Here is a 19,938-nt window from a genome sequence, read left to right as displayed (position 1 = left end):
CGGGTGCCACAGATGAGCTCAGGAATTTTGTGGAGAGTAGCATAGAGGCTGTGGCCAGAAATGTGTCTAGGCTTTTTGAAAACAATTTATTACCCATTTTTATATTTATGCCCCTATCTGTTGTCAGAAATGACTTAGAGACATGCATACACACTACTACTCCATAATACTGTAGAGTGCATGACTGAACTGTTTATTTAAAGAAAACAGTTCTTTTCATTCAAATATAGATTACACCACTCTGGTTCTGATCGATATGGACAATTTAGTTTTTCACTTACTAATATGTCTGAGGTTTTGCTGCTCTGAGTTTGGGAGTAGCACAACTGTAGATTTCAGCAAATGTCTATATAAATGCTGCCTCTTTTAGTTTGCCCACATACTTTGTTCTGATTACATACTCCCAGTTAGCTGAGCTGTTTCACGCAGTTGATTGGGATGATCCCAGTATTGCAGATGTGATCCAGATGCTGGTCAGGCAGTTTTGTGCATAGGAAAGACAAGATGGAATCCCATCACTGTCTTTAAATGTCAGATGAATCTGGTGTTGGTCCAGTCTACAGGATTTGGACACAACTGTCTGAAAGGATCCAAATAAAAATCTTACCTCTTGGGAAAAATGCTTATCTTATTATATAATATTTTACATTCGCATCTTAGGTATTAAATATTCAAAATCAACCCATTTGTCCTGAAGAAAAAATTTTAGATGCCAATTCTAGAGTAGAAATTTTTGTGTTTGTTATACATTCTTATCTAATTGAAAGGGAAAATAGTTTTTATTGGTTATTTTTTCACTCTTGCTGCTTGTTCTAGAAAAACTTGCTGCATAATCTAGAATCATTGAGCTCTTTTACTTTGCTTAACCCAGGATACTTAGGGAAGATATTTTTCAAAGGATGGAAATAGTAGTATTTCTGTACTGATCTGATTTTATTAGATCAGATTAGATAGTATTTCTGTACTGATCTGATTTTATTAGAGTACCATTTTATTTTATTTTATTTTTTTTAAGATTTTATTTATTTATTTGACAGAGAGAAATCACAAGTAGGCAGAGAGGCAGGCAGAGAGAGAGGAGGAAGCAGGCTCCCTGCTGAGCAGAAAGCCCTATGTGGGGCTCGAACCCAGGACCTGGGATCATGACCTGAGCCGAAGGCAGCGGCTTAACCCACTGAGCCACCCAGGCGCCCCTAGAGTACCATTTTAACTCTGTGATAAATTCCTGTTTTTAGAACTTGGTATACTTTTTTTTTTTTTTAATTCCTTTGGAAATGTGGGAAACCATCCCCCCCCCTTTTTAAAGATTTATTTATTATTTGACAAAGAAAGGCACAGTGAGAGAGGGAACACAAGCAGGGGAAGTGGGAGAGGGAGAAGCAGGCTTCCCGTTGAGCAGGGAGCCCATGCGGACTTGATTCCAGGCTCTGGGATCATGATGTGAGCCAAAGGCAGCCGCTTAAGGACTGAGCCCCCCGGGCACCCCCTTGGTATACTATCTTAATCCTGGCTGTATCTATGTAGAAAAGACCTTTATCAGACATTTGCTAAAGCGAATCCCAAGAAAACCTGAAGGGAGAGCTGTGTAATCTCTAGAATGTTACTGCATTCTCTGAGACTTATTTGAACTCCACTTGAACTACAAATAGGCCATAAGTTAGAGGCAAGGGGTAGTACTTAAGATTATAAAAGTCATTTGTCATCTTTTATATTCTTTTTTTTTTTTTAAGATTTTATTTATTTATTTGACAGAGAGAAATCAGAAGTAGGCAGAGAGGCAGGCAGAGAGAGAGGAGGAAGCAGGCTCCCTGCTGAGCAGAGAGCCCGATGTGGGGCTCGAACCCAGGACCCTGGGATCATGACCTGAGCTGAAGGCAGAGGCTTAAACCACTGAGCCACCCAGGCGCCCCTCATCTTTTATATTCTAACAAAGCATGAAGTAATGACCTTTATAGACTGATAATTCAGGACTTACTGGAAAAGTAATTCCTTTAGGGGAAGTGAGGCAAGAGAGGAATAGGAAGGACACCCTTCAATTCTCTTCACTCCGCATGCAGTGAGGTTTTCAAGAGGGGACTGTGCATTGATTCCCTTGCCTGTAGTCCACAGACACAGCTTGATAAGCTGTCATTTGGGGGTCTATTGGGGCTTTAAAAAGTGCTTGTACTTATAGTCCAGGGGCAGTGACCTGGTCATAAGGATTCCTCAGAGCTCCTCAGTGATTCAAGTGACAGCCAGGAATAGTGATTCCCAAGTCAGACCAACCCCTGGAACCCTTACTGAACTCCAGATAACACACCAACCAACCCCTCCCCCAAAAAACAAAATTTTCAGACAATTAAAGGGGGTATTGGAGCCTAGGAATTGTTTTGCTTTTAAAACTAATCTACAGAGCACCCGGGTCAAGCATTCAACTCTGAATTTCAGCTCAGGCTATGATCTCAGGGTCCTGGGATTGAGCCCGCATCAGGCTGCGTGCTCAGCGGGGAGTCGGCTTAGGGATTTCTGTCTCCCTCTGCCCCTCATGTCCACTGCTTGCACTCGCTCACATGTGCTCTCTGTCAAATAAATAAATAAATCTTAAACAAACAAACTAAACTACAGACTTTATTCTATATTTTTTGCACTAAAGTCCTTTTACTGTTTTTGGGATCAAATCCAAAACCCCAACTTACATTTGGTAATGTCACTGTAGTGTGCCATTAACAGTTCTTCAGTCTTTCCTTGTGTTTTATGACCTTAACTCTTTCAGTGAGTACTGATCAGCTATTTTGTAGAATTTCCCTCAGTTTGAGTTTGTCTGATACTGTTTCCTAATTAGATGGAGGTCATATATTTTTGGGAAGAATCCCACAGAGATGCTGTCATATCAGGAGTTCCGTGATGGTGATGTCTTTTATTACTGGTAAAGTTTCCTTGATTCACTTGATTAAAGTGGTATCTGGCAGGTTTCTCTACTGTAAAGTTAATGTTTTTCCTTTTGTAGTAAATCTATGTCTTGGGGGAAGACTTTGAGAATATACAAACGTGCTGTTTCTCCTCAAACTTCTGTCCTCTATTTTTAACATCCATTGCATGCCACAGTTACTACTGTGGTCTAATAGTGGTTCTCTTTTTCTTTTCTTTTCTTTTTCTTTTTTTTAAAGGTTTCATTTATTTATTTGACAGAGAGAGAGACCCAGCAAAAGAGGGAACAGAAGCAAGGGGAGTGTGAGAGGGAGAAGCAGGCTTCCCGCTGAGCAGGGAGCCGGACACAGGACCCCGGAATCAGGGCCTGAGCTGAAGGCAGACACTTAACAACTGAGCCACCCAGGTGCCCCTAATAGTGGTTTTCTCTCTCCTTTATTCTGTATTAATTGGAATTCATCTTTAAGAGAAAGCTGCCCCTTCTCCCTGCTTATTTATTAACTTACATCAATGTGGACTCATGAGTATTTTATCCTGTAGGTAATAATCCAATACTGTCACTATTTAGTTCCTCAAATTGTGTTAGTTCTAGCCATTGGGAGCTCTCTCAAGTTAGCTCCTGTGTTCCTTTAACGTATCCCTAATCTCTTGATTTTGAATAGTTTCATACTTTCTAGCACTATTAGATAGTCCAGCATCAACTTGTATTTTCCTGACTCCAGCCCTGGGATTCACTACTTCTCCAAGGAGCCCTGGTCCTTTTTATTCGAGAATGGTATTTAGAAACCAAAATCTCATGGGACGCCTGGGTGGCTCAGTTGGTTGGACGACTGCCTTCGGCTCGGGTCATGATCCCCGGGTCCCGGGATCAAGTCCCACATCGGGCTCCCAGCTCCATGGGGAGTCTGCTTCTCCCTCTGACCTTCTCCTCGCTCATGCTCTCTCTCACTGTCTCTCTCTCAAATAAATAAATAAAATCTTTTAAAAAAAAAAAGAAAGCAAAATCTGGGCTCTAGGTGTGCTTATTGCACCTACAGTGTCCTTGATTCTAGTATTCCTCTTAACAGAGAAAGCTAGGATGTTAAATGTGCATTCTGGTCCAGGTATAAGCACATTGATATTTGTGCATCTGTCCATGGAGACTTCTGATTCTGGTCTAGTACCACAGGGCTCATTTTTAGCCTTCCCTCTAGGAAATTGTATTTTTAGAAGCTTCCCAGTTATTTATGATTAATCAGACTTGGGGAATGATAGCTTTGGGATATGTATCTGTTAGGTACATTGTGGACCCAAAGTTCTTGTGGCTTTGTTAAGTAGTCTTTGTTGAAGAATACTCCCTTTGTTGTTGAATCATCATTGTTTTCCATTTCTGGGTTAGTCATCATTTCTTCTTCTTACACCAAAAAGAATTTTTATGTCACTCCTACCCCTTCTAACTAAGGGAACTCAGCCAGCTAGGATAGGAAAGAAAGTCCCCAGTTCCTTTGTGGTGGAGTGGAAACCAGTCCAGTCTCATGGCCAGCATTTTTACAAAACTTGTTAGAGAAATTGAGCGCACTTGAGGGAATGCTTAGTGGTTTGAATGCTCAGGGAGGCCATGTGTATATTAGTATACACACAACCCACTCGAGTGACAAAAAGTTCACAATTTCACTAAAAGCAAACTTATTTTAATCCTTGAATTATCTTCTTTTTGATAAGGCAGTCTGCATTCTTCTTCTAAAGCACAGCATTCTTTTAAAGCAGGTACTTGGTCTATTAGACCAAGTAAACCCTTCAGCCTGGGGTTGTCAAGGATGTTTAGGCTTGCATATGCTTGTTAAGTTAGTAGCTATAAGGTTGGTTAAAGTAGGTGTAGTGACCTTTACATTCTACTGGAGTAATTCATCTGGCATGTTCCTATCTGAACTTAACAGGGTATCATAAGATGGGGGTTGAAGGACTTTCAACCCAAGGACTTAACACAATTGGGACAAGTTTAAAATGTCAAGTTAATTCATCTGTGATATTAATTGAGGTTTTTGGGGGGACATGAGAAGATGAGTTTAGTTAACATGTCTTTTCCTAGACCTGTAAACTACAGGAACATGTTTATTTGTTCCCAGTTTCATGGCTGTTATTTCAACTGTAGAAGAGTCATGATGTCAATGCCTGACATCTAGGTCAGTAAGTAAATAGAAAGAACTTCAAATAAAGTAAGTGTTTCAAAGGAAATTGTATTCTACCAACGTGTGGACTAAAGTGATGGTCATCACTGAAAGTACAACATATGGTTTCCTTAGAAACCTGCTAAGATTGTGTGCCTTTCATATGTGAAAGTGAGCCTAACAGTCAGATTTCCTGTTTTATGTTAGAGTTGCTTATGGTTATCAGTGATCACCACCAAAATAGGTTAGCCACAGTTGTCTTACCCTAGAAAGTTTAGGATGAGAATATGTTCCTTAAAACATATTTATGACCATAATGTAGTCATACCTTTAAGGCTACTCATAATAGAAAGCTTAACATTTTTCATGTATGATAGCATAGGGAAGAATCCTCATGGCCTCCTAAAAGCATTTATGAAATTCCTACTTACACATGGCCCTGAAAATGACTAAACTTAGCATTAGTGTTTTTAGGAGCTTATGGTCCCAAGATACAGTAAAAAGCCTGGGAATTTGATACAGACATATCCGAGCTTTTGTCTGTGAATCACGGTATAACTGTTTGGCTGTGTGTAAATTGCTTTATCCCCATGTAAGTTGAACCCCAGTTTTCTTGCTAGTACAACACATATGGCATTTATCTCACCTAATTGTAAGGATTAAATGAGATGAGGTACATAAGCTGGCATTTGGAAGGGATAAAATGTTATTGCCCTCTTCTCTTTCACCCATCACTTTCCCGTATCTAACACTAGGAGGAATATCTGAATTGTAGGTTAGGTTATATGTGTTTTTTTTCCAAGGATATGCATAGTTTAAGAAGTTTTATAATGTGAGTAATTAAAGAGTTTGAATTTTCACCAGTGTAAGTGAATCTTTAAGTAACTCCCACATATGAAAATCCAAACTTGTAAAACAATTAAATTATTGCTGCTTGTAAAATAATTTAAAGAATTTATTTTAGTAGCAAACTCCTCCCAGTACACCAAAGATATTTTTAAAACAATAGCTGCAAAATCAGCCTTGCTATAGTACATCAAAGCAGTCCCACTCTTATTTACTCAAATGAAATGAAATTTTATTCACGCAAAAACCTGTACGCAAATGTTTTTGGTGGCTTTATTTGTAATCACCAAAAATTGGAATCAAGCCAGATGTCTTTCAGCTGGTAGATGGATAAGCTATGGAACATCCAGGTAGTGGGATACTATGTGCTTAACATCAGGAGACAAAATGCTGATAACCTGCCACAATATTGATTAATCTCAAATGCATTATGCTGTTTGAGAGAAGCCATATTCAAAAGGCTACATAATATATAGTTTCATTTATTGACATTCTAGAAAAGGCAAAGATTATAGAGACAGAAAACAGATAAGTGTTTGGCCACAGATCGGGGAAAGGATTGACTGACTACAAAGGGCCAGAGGGGCATTTTGGGAAGGGATCTAGTTCTATATTTTGATTATGGTGGTTATTATATGATTGCATGGTTTAAACTATACACTAGAAAAGGGTTAATTTTAGTCTATGTAAAGTACATCTTCATCTTTAAAAAAAAGAATTGATTTTGAATATAGTTCAAGGTATAGCTATATGAAATTTTTAAAATTGCATTTCATAGCTGACTTGGCATGAACATTTAGCCAGAAGTTTTTAAATGCTGATAGGTACAACCATTAAACTAATGTTGACTTTAATAGTTTAATGCCTTTCATTATTAACTATAAATAGAATCTTAAACTCATTACATTTCTTAATGATTTCACTTCTGTGTTTCTCTCTAGTCTCCAGTTAGGTTAAATGTTCTTGTAACATAATCTGTTCCCCCATGTATGAGTAGATTAGGCATATTTTAGGCATGACAGGAAAAAAAACAACAAAATTATCAGAAATTGCCTTCATTTCAAGGCATTTTTCTGTGATTTGAGAAATGGAGGGAGAAGTGACAAGGAGAAATACAAGAACTGTTAAATTTTATAGAGCTGCAATAGTCTGAAATTATTTTGGTCACAGGAGTGATATGGGGGTTAAGACAAATAGTTAGGGCCCACTTTTCCTAGTGTGCTGCTAGCCACTTTATGATCTACACAAGGAACACATACTTCATTATGCATAGTGAAATAGAAAGATATGTGTAAAATTGAACATTTAGCTTTCCTTGTTCTATACCAATTCTATTGCTTTAAAAAATGAATATTTTTGTTACATTGCTGAGCCTTAGGAAAATGAAGCTGTTGCTGCCAGCTGTTTACCTCGAAGGCTGTGCCTTATAGAATTCTAATGTGCTGGGCATTTTCATGTAAGTAGACTCACTAATAGGAAATGGTAACCTAAGTTCTGTTTCATACGGTCTTTTCTGTCAGTCTTTGGTCATGGTATGATCATTGTCACCTTCCACCTTACCTCCGCCTCAGCTGACTTCCCCACACTGACTTCCCCTGACAGACCAGCAAGTGGTCTCTTCTCTGCGTTGCTCTGGGGCTGCTCCGTGTTCTTCAGAGCAGTCTGCACGGATGTTATTTGTTCTCATGGGGATATTTTTAGAATTACCTGTTGGGGGTGGGTGTCATTTTTAATTGTCACTCCCATACACTAGATTTATGCGAGTTTTTTCTGTGAAGTCTTAACCAGCATCTGGAGAAAAGCATTGGTTTCAGAATATCTGAGCATTGTTTTTAGAACATTGGATGGGCCCCTACTATTCTTGGCATTTTTCTCAATGTGTTGCTATGTGTATATATACACCTATATCTTCATTTACTTCTTGAATTTCTCTTATTTAGGTTACAGTACAAAACATTGTTTATATTTCTCCCTCTCCTTGTTGATTCTGTTCACCAGATCTTGCATTCATTGATTCATATGTTCTTTGATCCGAAAATACTCATTTAGAACCTCTCATTCCTAGTCACTGTGCCAGGGTTTGGGGAGATCGTGAAGCATACAACACTTATTTCTTTGTTGGAACTTAGAGCTTGGAAGTGGGGTAAACAGATGACTGCAGTGTGGTGAGTGCTTTTGTGCTATGGTAGGGATAGGGCAGGGCGAACACCTTGGATGCATAGAGCTGCAGACCCCTTGCCACCTGCTGCTTTCTTAACCCTTGAGCCCATGCCTCCTAGCCCCATTTCCTTTTGATCTTTTGGATTGTGCTCTGTGTGTTTACAATTTGTTATGCGCATACTTTATTCCCATCTCTCCTTCATCCAGGGAGACTAACCTCCTTGTTCCTCTTATAAAATATTAGATTAACAGCCAACAGTAGTAGTTGGATGGATTGAGAAGAAAACTTAGATTGGATTTTGGAGGATTGTCCAGAAAATTATTAGGCCAGTAACTTGGGTGGAAAGTAGGGAATTCATGGTTTTTGAAGTTGAAATAGGGGACACAGTCCTTCCTTCGATTGTAACTGCTGAAAAGCCAAAGCAAATACTCGGTGTAAAACTTGGGGCTACCACTTGGGAAAAAATACATATTGCTTTGGCAGCAAAGTGTGTTTCCTTTTTTCAGCCTTACTCAGACCAAGATAATTGTTCATCCACTTTGTAGATAGTGAGTATGGTGAAATCATAGAGAAGTGAGCCCAGTAAGCAGAAATCTGTGCTTGCAAACTTCCTTGAAGAGACCGACTTATGTCATAACAGATTAGAAATCTGAATTCGTTGACTCACCAGCCAAGCTTAAGGCCAGCCTCTTGTTTTCTCATTTAAAAAAAAAAACAAGGGGCGCCTGGGTGGCTCAGTGGGTTAAAGCCTCTGCCTTCGGCTCAGGTCATGATCCCAGGGTCCTGGGATCGAGCCCCACATCGGGCTCTCTGCTCCGCAGGGAGCCTGCTTCCTCCTCTCTCTCTCTCTGCCTGCCTCTCTGCCTGCTTGTGATCTCTGTCTGTCAAATAAATAAGTAAAATCTTAAAAAAAAAAAACAAAAAACAAAAAAACCAAAAACCCAAACTGAAAAAAAAAAATTGTCAAATCACTATGGTGTATACCTGAAATTAACATCGTGTGTCAACTGTACTTTAAAAAAAAAAAAAGTTCTGAGTTCAGGAGAGGAAGGCTTTCACTAGTTTTCTCAGAGTATTTTTTTGGTGGTGGGTGGAGGGCTATAGAAAGTTCCAGATGGCTTTGTCAGGTCAGAATCAGTATCTGCCTATCTTTATTTAAGTCCTTTGTTGCTAAACATCAGAAATGGACACCGAACCAGCCAAGCAAACAAAGAAACTTAGGACCACTCATGAGTCAGAGAAGTGATGAGAGGGCAAGGTATGGGGCTGTATGGCATCTCAGTGTCTTGAGCTGGTGGGCCTCCTGGATTATCGCTCAAATAGCTCAGCCCAGGCTAAATTATTGTCAGTTTGGCTCTCTGTACACACTTAAAGAATATCTGTCTGGGTCAGAGGTCTCCCTACCCTATCAGTCAGTTGGTGCCAACACCTAAGTCCAAAAGCACAGATATGGTTACTAGGAATTTACCTCTTTGAAGGGGTCTCTGAAAGACGAAATCATTGTGATCCAAGGAGCCTTGTTATTACTCTTTGATTTAGCCACTGCATCATGGATCTGTTCAAATTCAAAAACAGGAATATTGGGTCAGAATATTTCCTCCTCTCTCCTAACTGTCCTGAAGGTTGATGTTGAATAGTACTGGTTTATAATTAGGGAAGGAACTGCAAGGAGAGCAGTCTTCCCAGATTAGAAGTTTTATAAATGAGGGGTGCCTGGCTGGCTCAGTTGGTAGAGCATGTGACTCTTGATCTCCGGGTCTAAGTTCAAGCCCCATATTGGGTGTAGAGATTACTAAAAAATAAAATCTTAAAAAAAATTTTTTTTAAGATTTTATTTATTTATTTGACAGACATCACAAGTAGGCAGAGAGGCAGGCAGAGAGAGAGGAGGAAGCAGGCTCCCCGCCAAGCAGAGAGCCCAATGCAGGACTCGATCCCAGGACCCTGAGATCATGACCTGAGCCACCCAGGCGCCCAAATCTTAAAATTTTTGACAGAACCACTGCCAGTCCTAGAATTCAAGTCTTATAAAATGATCACGCCAGCTGTTTATATGAATGTATGAAATTCAAGGTCTATTTAGTTTGACAGTCTTATACGTTAAGGTAATAGATAAGCCTTAAAGGACAGGATACATACTTTAGGCTATAACAACTCGGTTTTCTCAAGCTGAATCAGGACTGAGAGGACAAAGTTCATGCAGTAGAGACTGACTTAGTTCCCAAACCTGAATACCTATCAGAATCATGGAGAACCGATCCTTAAGACCCTACTTCCAGTTGTTTATGTCTGGATTGGAGTCTGAGAATCTACATTCTTTAGCACCAAAACTTGATTCTGTTTACAGGTGCTCAGAGGACTACACTTGGAAATAGTAACCTACAGTGTGGTCCTTGTCGGTTTTCTTCACTTTGGAGGAAAAGAAGTCGGTTAGACCTGAAATGGTCCCTGACTGTGCCTTTAAACAATGGAGGTGATAGGGTTGTCCTTCTCTAGAAAGACCGTTCGTAATCTACAGGGAACTGCCTAGAAACCCAGATCCTCCAAAGAACACCTGATCCTGGCTAAATCTATGTCTCAGGAAAGAACTTTCTGAGGCTAGACAGCAGCTCTTCTCTCTGAAGAAAGATCCATGACAGCATCCAAGGCTTTAAGCCCTCTTACAGTTCTTTTTATGACACGCTGTTTTGGAGGTAGCGAAAACAGGCATGGAATTTTATCATGGGATCTCTTGCTCTTACGTGGAGCTATGCTTCCTTAACCTGGGTCATCTTAATTGTTAAACTTCAAAAAAATTTTTTTTCAAAACAACTTGCATTTTAAAAAAAATTTCATAAACACAAATTTTGAACCAATGCAATAAATAAAAATTTTTGAAGTTTAACCTTAGTAGGAAGTTCCCCACCAAGTCTGCCCTTCTTATTTCCATATTTAAGTTGGTTTATTCATTCAGCAGTATTTGCTGAATCCTAACTATGTGCCAGATGTGTTTCTAGCTCTGTCTAGAAATTGTGGCCTGATCCTAACCAGATGCTTCTTTTCCCTTAGCATCGCCTTGGGTCTGTCACAGGTCCTACTGATTCTCCATCTCCTCTGCAACTTCTTCTGCCTTTACAGCCGTGCTGTCTCTTTACTTGAGTTGTTTGTAGGGCACTCCAGAATTTGGCTGGGAGACACTGGGTTTTAGTTTACAGTTTCTGTACATGGGGATGGAATGCTCCTAGAAATGAAGGAGAGCCCTGTTTCAATAATTGGAGGACGGAAGGGGACCTGCTGTGATCGTGATGAGATTTCAGGGCAGTGCATTTTAGAGGTGCTACTGTCAGCATTTCCTTGTGGACTTTAGTTTCAAGGAAATCAGATGGGCCTTAATGCATCATCTACTTTGGAGCCTTGGGGTAACGCCCTTCCCTCACTGAGGGCAAGGACTGTTCCTTCGGCGGCGGCTATTTCCTGTTTCTTATTTTAGAAAATAAGAATTAGACATATTTATAAAATAAGAAAAATTTAAAAATTAACATTTTGTTATGATGTGGGATAAAAAGCTGAGTGGTACAAAGTAAGACATTTATTTGAATTTAAATGGCCAAGAATGGCTTCTCCAGGAAAGCTGGGTTCTTTGTCAGGCTTAGTGTCAGTTGTCTGTTCTCATGCAGAGATAGCGCTGTTTTGTATAGTTTTCCATTACATATGTCTAGCGAAGTTGTAACCTCATTTAGTTCTTTGTGATCTCTATAGTGTCTGCTGGCCACAGAGAAAATGTTTTAGAATATGTCTTGACAGGATGTGGGCAAGTCCTCTGGGGGACTTTTCATCCGCAAACGCCTGACCTCCCAGACCAGGCAGAAGCTTGAGGCAGGTGCTGCTGTGTCTGTTGTTGCTGCCTTTCATCTCCTACTTTCAAAGTTCAGTTCTCAGCTGATGGTGCCCTCAGGTTCATGTTTGGCTACCTTTAAGAGACTCTGGAATTCCTGGAGGACTGTAGGACTTAAGTACAATTTGAGTTCAGCTCTGAGATCTCTTGTCCTCAGGGTTATCAGTTCACCTTGAGAGCCCCGTGATTTAAGCTACCAGTGGGAAGGAGCAAGGAGGTTGAGATCCTGAGTCACAGTACAGCTGGGTTCTAATGAATAATAATGGAAAGTAAATACCTTTTGTCTCAACCTGAATGTAAAATGAAATGAAAACTATCTGCCTTACACAACCTAAATTCTCTTTTTGAAGATCAAATGAAGTATATTAGAGAAAGTTCTTGAAAAATATTAAGTGCTACTCAGAGGTAGAATATAAGCTTGGATGCTTGGAGGAGTTTGGTCTAGGAGCATAGGTGTAAGCTGGAATGTGTACAAGGCAACAGTGTTCTGGTGTTTGTTTCCTGAAGTATCTAGATGTTCCTGTTCCCTCATAGCACACTCTTCACAAGCCCTGACCACATGTGATCTCCCAGGAGGTCAGCTTCCTAATCTTGAAGTGCAGGCCTAGCAGGAGAGAGTTAGTAGTCAATGCTACCTCTGGTGGTAGCGTGCAAAGGAGACTACAAGGGCCAAGTAGCATTAAGTAAAAATAATATCCCAATTGCTAAAATTTTAGCATCCAACTTGCAACAAGAAATCGGGGGTTGGGGAAGGTCTTACCAAAGCTTTTAGGATCCGTGCTTAGAGGACTTCTATCATTTAGAGTTGCAGTTAAGGACATAGGTTCTAGAATCAGACTTGAGTTTGAATATTGGCTTTACCACTTAGTGTGGTGACATTAGACACTGCTGAACCTCAGTTTCCTCATATAAATGGGAATTTTTAAAATTTTTTATTTTTTTATTAACATATAATGTATTATTAGCCCCAGGGGTACAGGTATGTGATTGCCAGGTTTACACACTTCACATCATTCACCATAGCACATACCCTCCCCAGTGTCCATAACCCAACTACCCTCTCCCTCCTCCCACCCCCCCCCCCCAGCAACTCTGTTTTGTGAGATTAAGAGTCTCTTATGGTTTGTCTCCCTCCCAGTCCCATCTTGTTTCATTTTTTCCTTCCCTACCCCCCCCCCAAACCCACCACGCTGCCTCTCAAATTCTTCATATCAGGGAGATCATATGACAGTTGTCTTTCTCTGATTGACTTATTTCGCTCAGCATAATACCCTCTAGTTCCATCCACGTCATTGCAAATGGCAAGATTTCATTTCTTTTGATGGCTGCGTAGTATTCCATTGTATATATATACCACATCTTCTTTATCCATTCATATGTTGATGGACATCTAGGTTCTTTCCATAGTTTGGCTATTGTGGACATTGCTGTAAACATTCAGGTGCACGTGCCCTTTCGGATCACTACATTCATATCTTTAGGGTAAATACCCAGTACTGCAGTTGCTGGGTTGTAGGGTAGCTCTATTTTCAACTTTTTGAGGAACCTCCATGCTGTTTTCCAGAGTGGTTGCACCAGCTTGCATTCCCCCCAACAGTGTAGGAGGGTTCCCCTTTCTTATAAATGGAAATATTGGTACCAAACTCCAGATACTGGTGGAAATTACAGGAGATAGTGTACAGGTTTACAATAGTACTTGCCATGTGATGGACATTATGACAACTGTAGTTGGGTTTGTTAGTAGTAGTACTGCTAATTAGTTGTTAATAGTATTGAATAAATAGATGAAGGTAAACTTAAAACTTATAGGAAACAGATTTTTGATGATCCATTTGAGTGGTTTGGCATGTATCCATTTTTGTATTGATCATAATTTAGAAATTGTGGTATTTTAATAGCTCCTATACCTTTTCCTTACCAAAAATTATTTTTGATTGAACATATCACTTTTAAATAATTTGGGGCAGTTTTTATAGGAAGAGGATCTGTACTTGAAACTATTTACTGATGGATTCCATTTATAAATCTCTACTACATATCATGATGGGTTATTTAGTTTCTCTGATGTTCAGGAAAATCTGCTAGGGAAATCTTTAAATTTTTGGTAAATAATTGAATCATGAAAGCTACTCATTTATTCCAGATACTAGTGTGTGTTTACTTTAAATATTTGATAAGAAAAATCTGATGTTAGGCACTGTTGAACATTCATGAAGGACTGATTTAAATCTGTTGAATTTTATGCATAAAGGGCCATTTAGTTTCTGATAGGTATTTCAGTTAATTACTGTCTTCTGATTCTTTCCATTTTTTAGTTTAGTGATCAGTAAGTACCTCTCTGTCTTGGGAGCTCCCAGTGTTTAACCCAGCCCATGGGAGCCAGTGCCTGTACCTAAACACACACTGTACATTGTACACACTGTGTATCTGTCAGGTCTGTCAGCACTACTGTGTCTAGTTTTGGATCTCCCATTTAAACAAAGTTCTCTAGTTTGTCATAAAAGTGAAAGTAAGTCCAGTCATTTTAGATATTTTAAGAAGAATGCTTAGCGGAGAGTAGATGAGACCTAGTTATGCTTCTACAACAAACTCTTCTTTGGTGTAAGTGGTATCATTTAGAAAGAGGGTGGCACATATCCATTGTGAGTTCTAGTGGATGTAATATCTAGGGCTGTCTGATAGAGTTATGAACTTCTTGGTGAAAGGAGTGAGTCTTTGTCAATGAAGTACCCCAACATTGAAAAACAGTATGGCAATTGATATTTAAGAGACTTGTCTCAGCTCAGGCTGCTATAACAAAATGTCACAAATTGGGTGGTTTAAACAACACTTATTTTTTACAGTTTGGGGAACTGGGAAGTCCAAAATAAGACACTGGCCAATTTAGTTTCTAGTGAGGGCTATCTTCCTGGCTTGAACACAACCACTTCCTCTCTGTTTCCTCACATAATAGGAGGAGAGAAATGAGCCTTGTAATGAGGGCATTAATCCCATCGTGGAGGTCCCACCTCTTGACCTCATCTGAACCTAATTACCTCCCAAAGGCCCCACCTCCAAATGCCCTCACATTGGGGGTTAGGGCTTCAACATAAGAATTTGAGGAACAAACAATTCTTAACAATACTTAATCGTCTTAAGCCTTACTCTTATTATCTTTAAAGATAATAAAGATAGGAATAATAATATTCACTCATTCATAAGGTAGTTCTGAGATAATGCATTTTGGTACATAGTCGGGTGCCTGGGTGACTCAGTTAAGCACCTGACTCTTGATTTCAACTCAGGTCATGATCTCAGGATTGTGAGATCAAGCTCTGGCTCTGCGCTGGACGTGGAGACTGCTTAGGATTCTTCCTCCCCCTCCATCTGCTCCTCCTCCCCTGCCTTTACGAAAATAGTTAAGAATTTGGTATGTAGTAAGCTCTTAAAACATCAGTTGCTGCTACAGTGGTTATTAACTTTCCATATTTCAGGGATGTGCTAGAAATGCTTTCAGGTATTTGTTGAAAGACTGGACTAGATAAATACTTTTAGTACTGAGAAATCAATTAAGGCATGTTTATATTTTCTTTGTGCTTGTGAACCTGAAGATGGAGATGCTGCTCTGTGAAAACCCTGCAGTTCCACATTCCTCTGTCTGTATCGGCATCTTTTTGTCCATCTGCTTTCTGATTATGTATGTATTCTTATTCTGCCTTTCCTATTCTCTGAATTTGTATCTGTCTCTCTCTGCATCCCCTCTTACTCCCTGTCACTGTTCTTGAATTCATTTTCTCTCTTCTACTGTTTTTTTCTCATCATTTGGTCTAATGAATAATTTACAGTGTATATTATTTTACTATATTTTTTTATTCTTTGTTTTATTTCTAAAGGTAGTGTCTTTGGTGAAGTGTGTCCCTTAGATGTGACTGGGTACTTAATCATCTGTCTTTCTGCCCCTGTTTAGAGTTACACTTTCACAGGTGTTGAACAAGACAGGTATCAGAGGCCTGAATTTGTTCTCACTTAGCTTTATTATGGCTAGTGCTGGGCTGGACATGTAGGAATGAAGTTTTACGGTGCTAGATAATACTTAAAGAAGAAGCTGTTTAATGTGTTGTGCATGCATACAACAACCAGCTGCTTTCTCACCAGACATAACAATGTGGGAGCCCCCTGCCCCAGCTTAGACGGAGTGCCCTTCCTAGCAGAAGTGTGCCCCTCATTCCCAGGGTGTAGCGAATGTTACAGCGGAAGGACTTCGTTTACTTTTGTTTTCCTAGCCTTCAGAATACAGACAGAATTGTTTTATATCTGCTAAGGAAAAAAACAGTCATTTGGTAGCGTATATTTTTCTACATTTAGCAACTGGCATTTACACAATAGACTTTCTTGTATAACAGCGCATCCTTTAACTATGGTAATTAAAATCATTTTGAATAGATGTAGTTACACTTAATTATGGATCCCATGCTCTAGTTGATATAAGCTCATACACATTTAGTTTATAACTTGTTTTATGGCTGAATGGAAATGCTAGAAGTTAACATTTTTTAGTTTTTTTAAAGAAAAGAATATGTATAATTGTATAATTATTTATGAAGTTTTTAAAAATTTGTAACAAAACTCCTTTTTAAATTGCCATCAGTCAGTCAAGCAGTAATACAAAGATTGACTACTTGGTTGGTGGTTCATGTACATGCTGTGACAAGCAAAAAGCATGTCGTGAACATGTATTACTTACAGAATATGAACATGATACATGCAGGAAATAGATGAGTCTCCATAACAATAGAAGTCGGAAAAGGCAATCACAAAATGTTATATACCATATGATTCCACTTATATAACTTTCTTAAAAATGACAAAATAACAAAAATGAAGAGCAAATTCGTGCTTGTCAGGGATTAAGGAGAGAGTGACAGAAGTGGCTGAGTATGGCTATAAAGACCAATAGGATGGATCTTTGTGATAATGGAAATGTTCTCCATTTTAACCGAATCAATATTGATATCCCGATTGTGGGATTGCACTAGAATTTTGCAAGATGTTGCCATTTGGGAAACTGGTTTAAAGGATACATAGAATCTCTCTCTATTATTTCTTAAAACTACATGCGGGTGGGGGGGGAGCAGGCTCCCTGCTGAGCAGGAGCCTGATGCGGGGCTCGATCCCAGAACCCCAAGACCATGACTTGAGCCGAAGGCTGAGGCTCAACCCTCTGAGCCACCCAGGCACTCCATATTGATGGTTCATTTGATCATTCCTTTATTCATTGGAGAAATCATTGAATACTTGCCTAATTTGGCCTTGCCAAATGCATTCTCCTAAAACCAAAATCACACCAACTTATAACTTTTGTAAAGGATACTGCTTCATTTAGTAGTCAGTTTAGCAACTAGTTTATATCCACAAAGTTATCTCTTCTATAAATAATTTTGGGGGCCTTGGTAACATTAGCTTTGAAATATTCAAAGAATTTTTCCGGAGTAAAATTATTGTAGCTATGCTTAACAGTGTAAATCTGGTGGGTCTTGATTACACATTCAGGAGAAAAAAATGTTTGAGTAGAATCTGGGCACTCCCAGTAGGTACTCACTCACCTGTGAGGAGTAGGGTGAGTTTCTCTAAAGGCAGATGTCCTGGGAGGCCCCTAAGTTTTCCCGATGGATTAACATTCTTTCTCCCAATTCAGCTTTGGACTTATCTGACAACATAGAATGTGATCTCTGGAAACTATTCTCAGCATGTAACTTTTGAGTTTAAGGCTCCTGAAAAGCTGAGTTTAAAGAGACAACTGTGCTTATGATGAATGACCTAGAGAATAATCTGTCTAAAATAATCTGTTCAGTAAAAGTTAACCTCTGGATTAGCCAGAGCTGTGGAGGACCTCTTGTTTGGTCTGTGTCCTACCTGTCCAGCGGAGAATGATTTGCTGAACTGTGCTTAGACATGATACTAGGGGTGGTGTCTAATGAATGAAATGTGGTGGTATTTGATAACTGGAGATGAAATGAACAACCTTGGGACTGAGGAGGAGCTATTTTTTTCTAATTAGAAGTTGAGGGGATTCAAGGAGACTTCCCCACTGGTCCTCAACACATATTATATGGTGGGCTCCCCAACCTGTGGTCCTAGCTGCAGCTGCAACAGATAATGGGGCCCAGAGGAAGCATTTCCTCTAATCCCTTGGCCCTGGTCAAGTGCATACTCCTTCCTTGACATTGACCCTTTCTGGAGGATCCTTTTCTAGCCTAGTTATCCTGATTTGACTGATTATTGACAACAAGATTAAAACCCTTTTCTGTGCTTTGTAGAACATGAATATATGTTCCAGTGAGTTGTATTCAAGCGTTGAGGGGATTTTCAAAAAAAGTAATGTTATAAATGGTTTAGATCCAGTCTAGCTCACCCAGAGTTTATTTAATCTAGCATATCTCTGAACCATATTCTACTAATAGTTTTGTAGAAAACTCATCTCTCACTTATTTGTCTTTAGCAGAAGCAACCTGTTTTCTGATTTCTCCTGGAGGTGCTCATTGGTCATTTTTTCTATTTAGCTGCTGTGGTCAGGGTAGATACAGTTGCCCCATATTCCCAGTGATCTTGGGCAAGAGGACAGTGGTGGTAGTCTGGGTTCTTTGGTGGTTCCATGCAGATTCTAAACTTTAGGGGGAAACCACTATGGGCATCTGGCAGGATCTGTGATGATGGAAAAGAAAGGGGAACTTAGGCATGCGTGAGGCCCTGGCTGGGACAGCCTCTTGAGATACACAAGGACCACCTGATTTTGTCCTTGAGTGGAAATGTGTAAAAACAGTGGTAGTGTGAGACTAATTGGTTCGAAATCAGCAAGGTTAATAATAATATGTAATATGGTATACAAATGTGCAGTGTCCTTTTAATTACTACTGTTTTTTTTCTCTGTCATTAGATTCATAAATTCTTTGTTATTATCTCATCTAAAAATTTTTTTCTTGTCTTTGTAGTTTCAAACCATGAATTATGTGGGACAGCTGGCTGGGCAGGTGATTGTCACTGTGAAGGAACTCTACAAGGGCATTAACCAAGCCACTTTGTCCGGATGCATCGATGTCATTGTGGTGCGACAGCAAGATGGCACCTATCAGTGCTCGCCTTTTCACGTTCGGTTTGGGAAGCTGGGCGTCCTGAGATCCAAAGAGAAAGTGGTGAGTGCAGGGGACAGCTTGTTCTCAAGGAGGGTGAAAGGTTAGATGGTAATAGAATAAATTGTTCTTATATGCTTTTTGGGCTCCCCGCCCCCCACAGGGGGAGAGGGAAGACACCCGTTTGATGTTGAAGATAATGGTATAAGAAGTCAACCTTTATGTGTTATTTTGAGGTTGCTACTGAGTATAAGCCTTACTGTAGAAAGTCTCCAAGGGGGACAAAAAAGGCTGAAAATTATCTTGATAGTTCTATTTGTTGCAACCCAGAAGAGCAAAATGGAGAAACTAGAGTTATAAATGGGGAAGGTTAGGTGTCTTCAGAAGGTTTCTTTACCTCATACAGCACTTTAAACTAGGGGAGGGACACCTGGGTGGCTCAGTTGGTTGTGTCTGTCTTTGGCTTAGGTCATGATTCCAGGGTCCTGAGATCAAGTCCTACATCGGGCTCCTTGCTTAGCAGGGAGCCTTCTCCTCCCTCTGCGTGCTCTTCTCCCTGCTTGTGCACTTGCTATGTCTCTCTCTCTCTCTCTCTCTCTGACAAATAAATAAAATAAAAAATTTTATAAAATTTTTAGGGCAATACCTTCGTACCAGTTGTGAATGGGATAGATTGATATAGTCAAGAATACATTACATTTATTTAGACAAATTCCATATTTGTTTTGACAAAGCTGTTAAATCTTCTTTGTATCTAAATTTCGTTAGTAATACCAGGACTTGTCTGCAGATCTTACTGAATGCAAACCTGCAGGCCATAGGCTTGTTGGCTTTTATTTATTTTGGGGAAGATTCATTCAGAAAGAAAATAATTTGTGTTGGTTTCCTTTTTCCTAC

General features: G+C 39.6%; 1 protein-coding gene across 3 annotated transcripts in view; it reads left to right on the top strand.

Annotated features, from left to right (window-relative positions):
- Positions 1 to 19,938, top strand: part of LPIN2 (lipin 2) — an 89,540-nt gene that overhangs the window by 35,284 nt on the left and 34,318 nt on the right. For all 3 annotated transcript variants that reach the window (XM_047696350.1, XM_047696351.1, XM_047696349.1), the window contains exon 2: positions 18,904 to 19,104. In XM_047696350.1, the coding sequence (XP_047552306.1) occupies positions 18,913 to 19,104 (192 nt within the window). In that variant the 5' untranslated portion in view covers positions 18,904 to 18,912. The remainder of the gene's footprint in view (positions 1 to 18,903; positions 19,105 to 19,938) is intronic.

Source organism: Lutra lutra, chromosome 12 (genome assembly GCF_902655055.1).
Source record: "Lutra lutra chromosome 12, mLutLut1.2, whole genome shotgun sequence".
Lineage (NCBI taxonomy): Eukaryota > Metazoa > Chordata > Mammalia > Carnivora > Mustelidae > Lutra > Lutra lutra.
The sequence above is the reverse complement of the archived record's forward strand: the minus strand, read 5'-3'. Positions and strand labels throughout refer to the sequence as shown.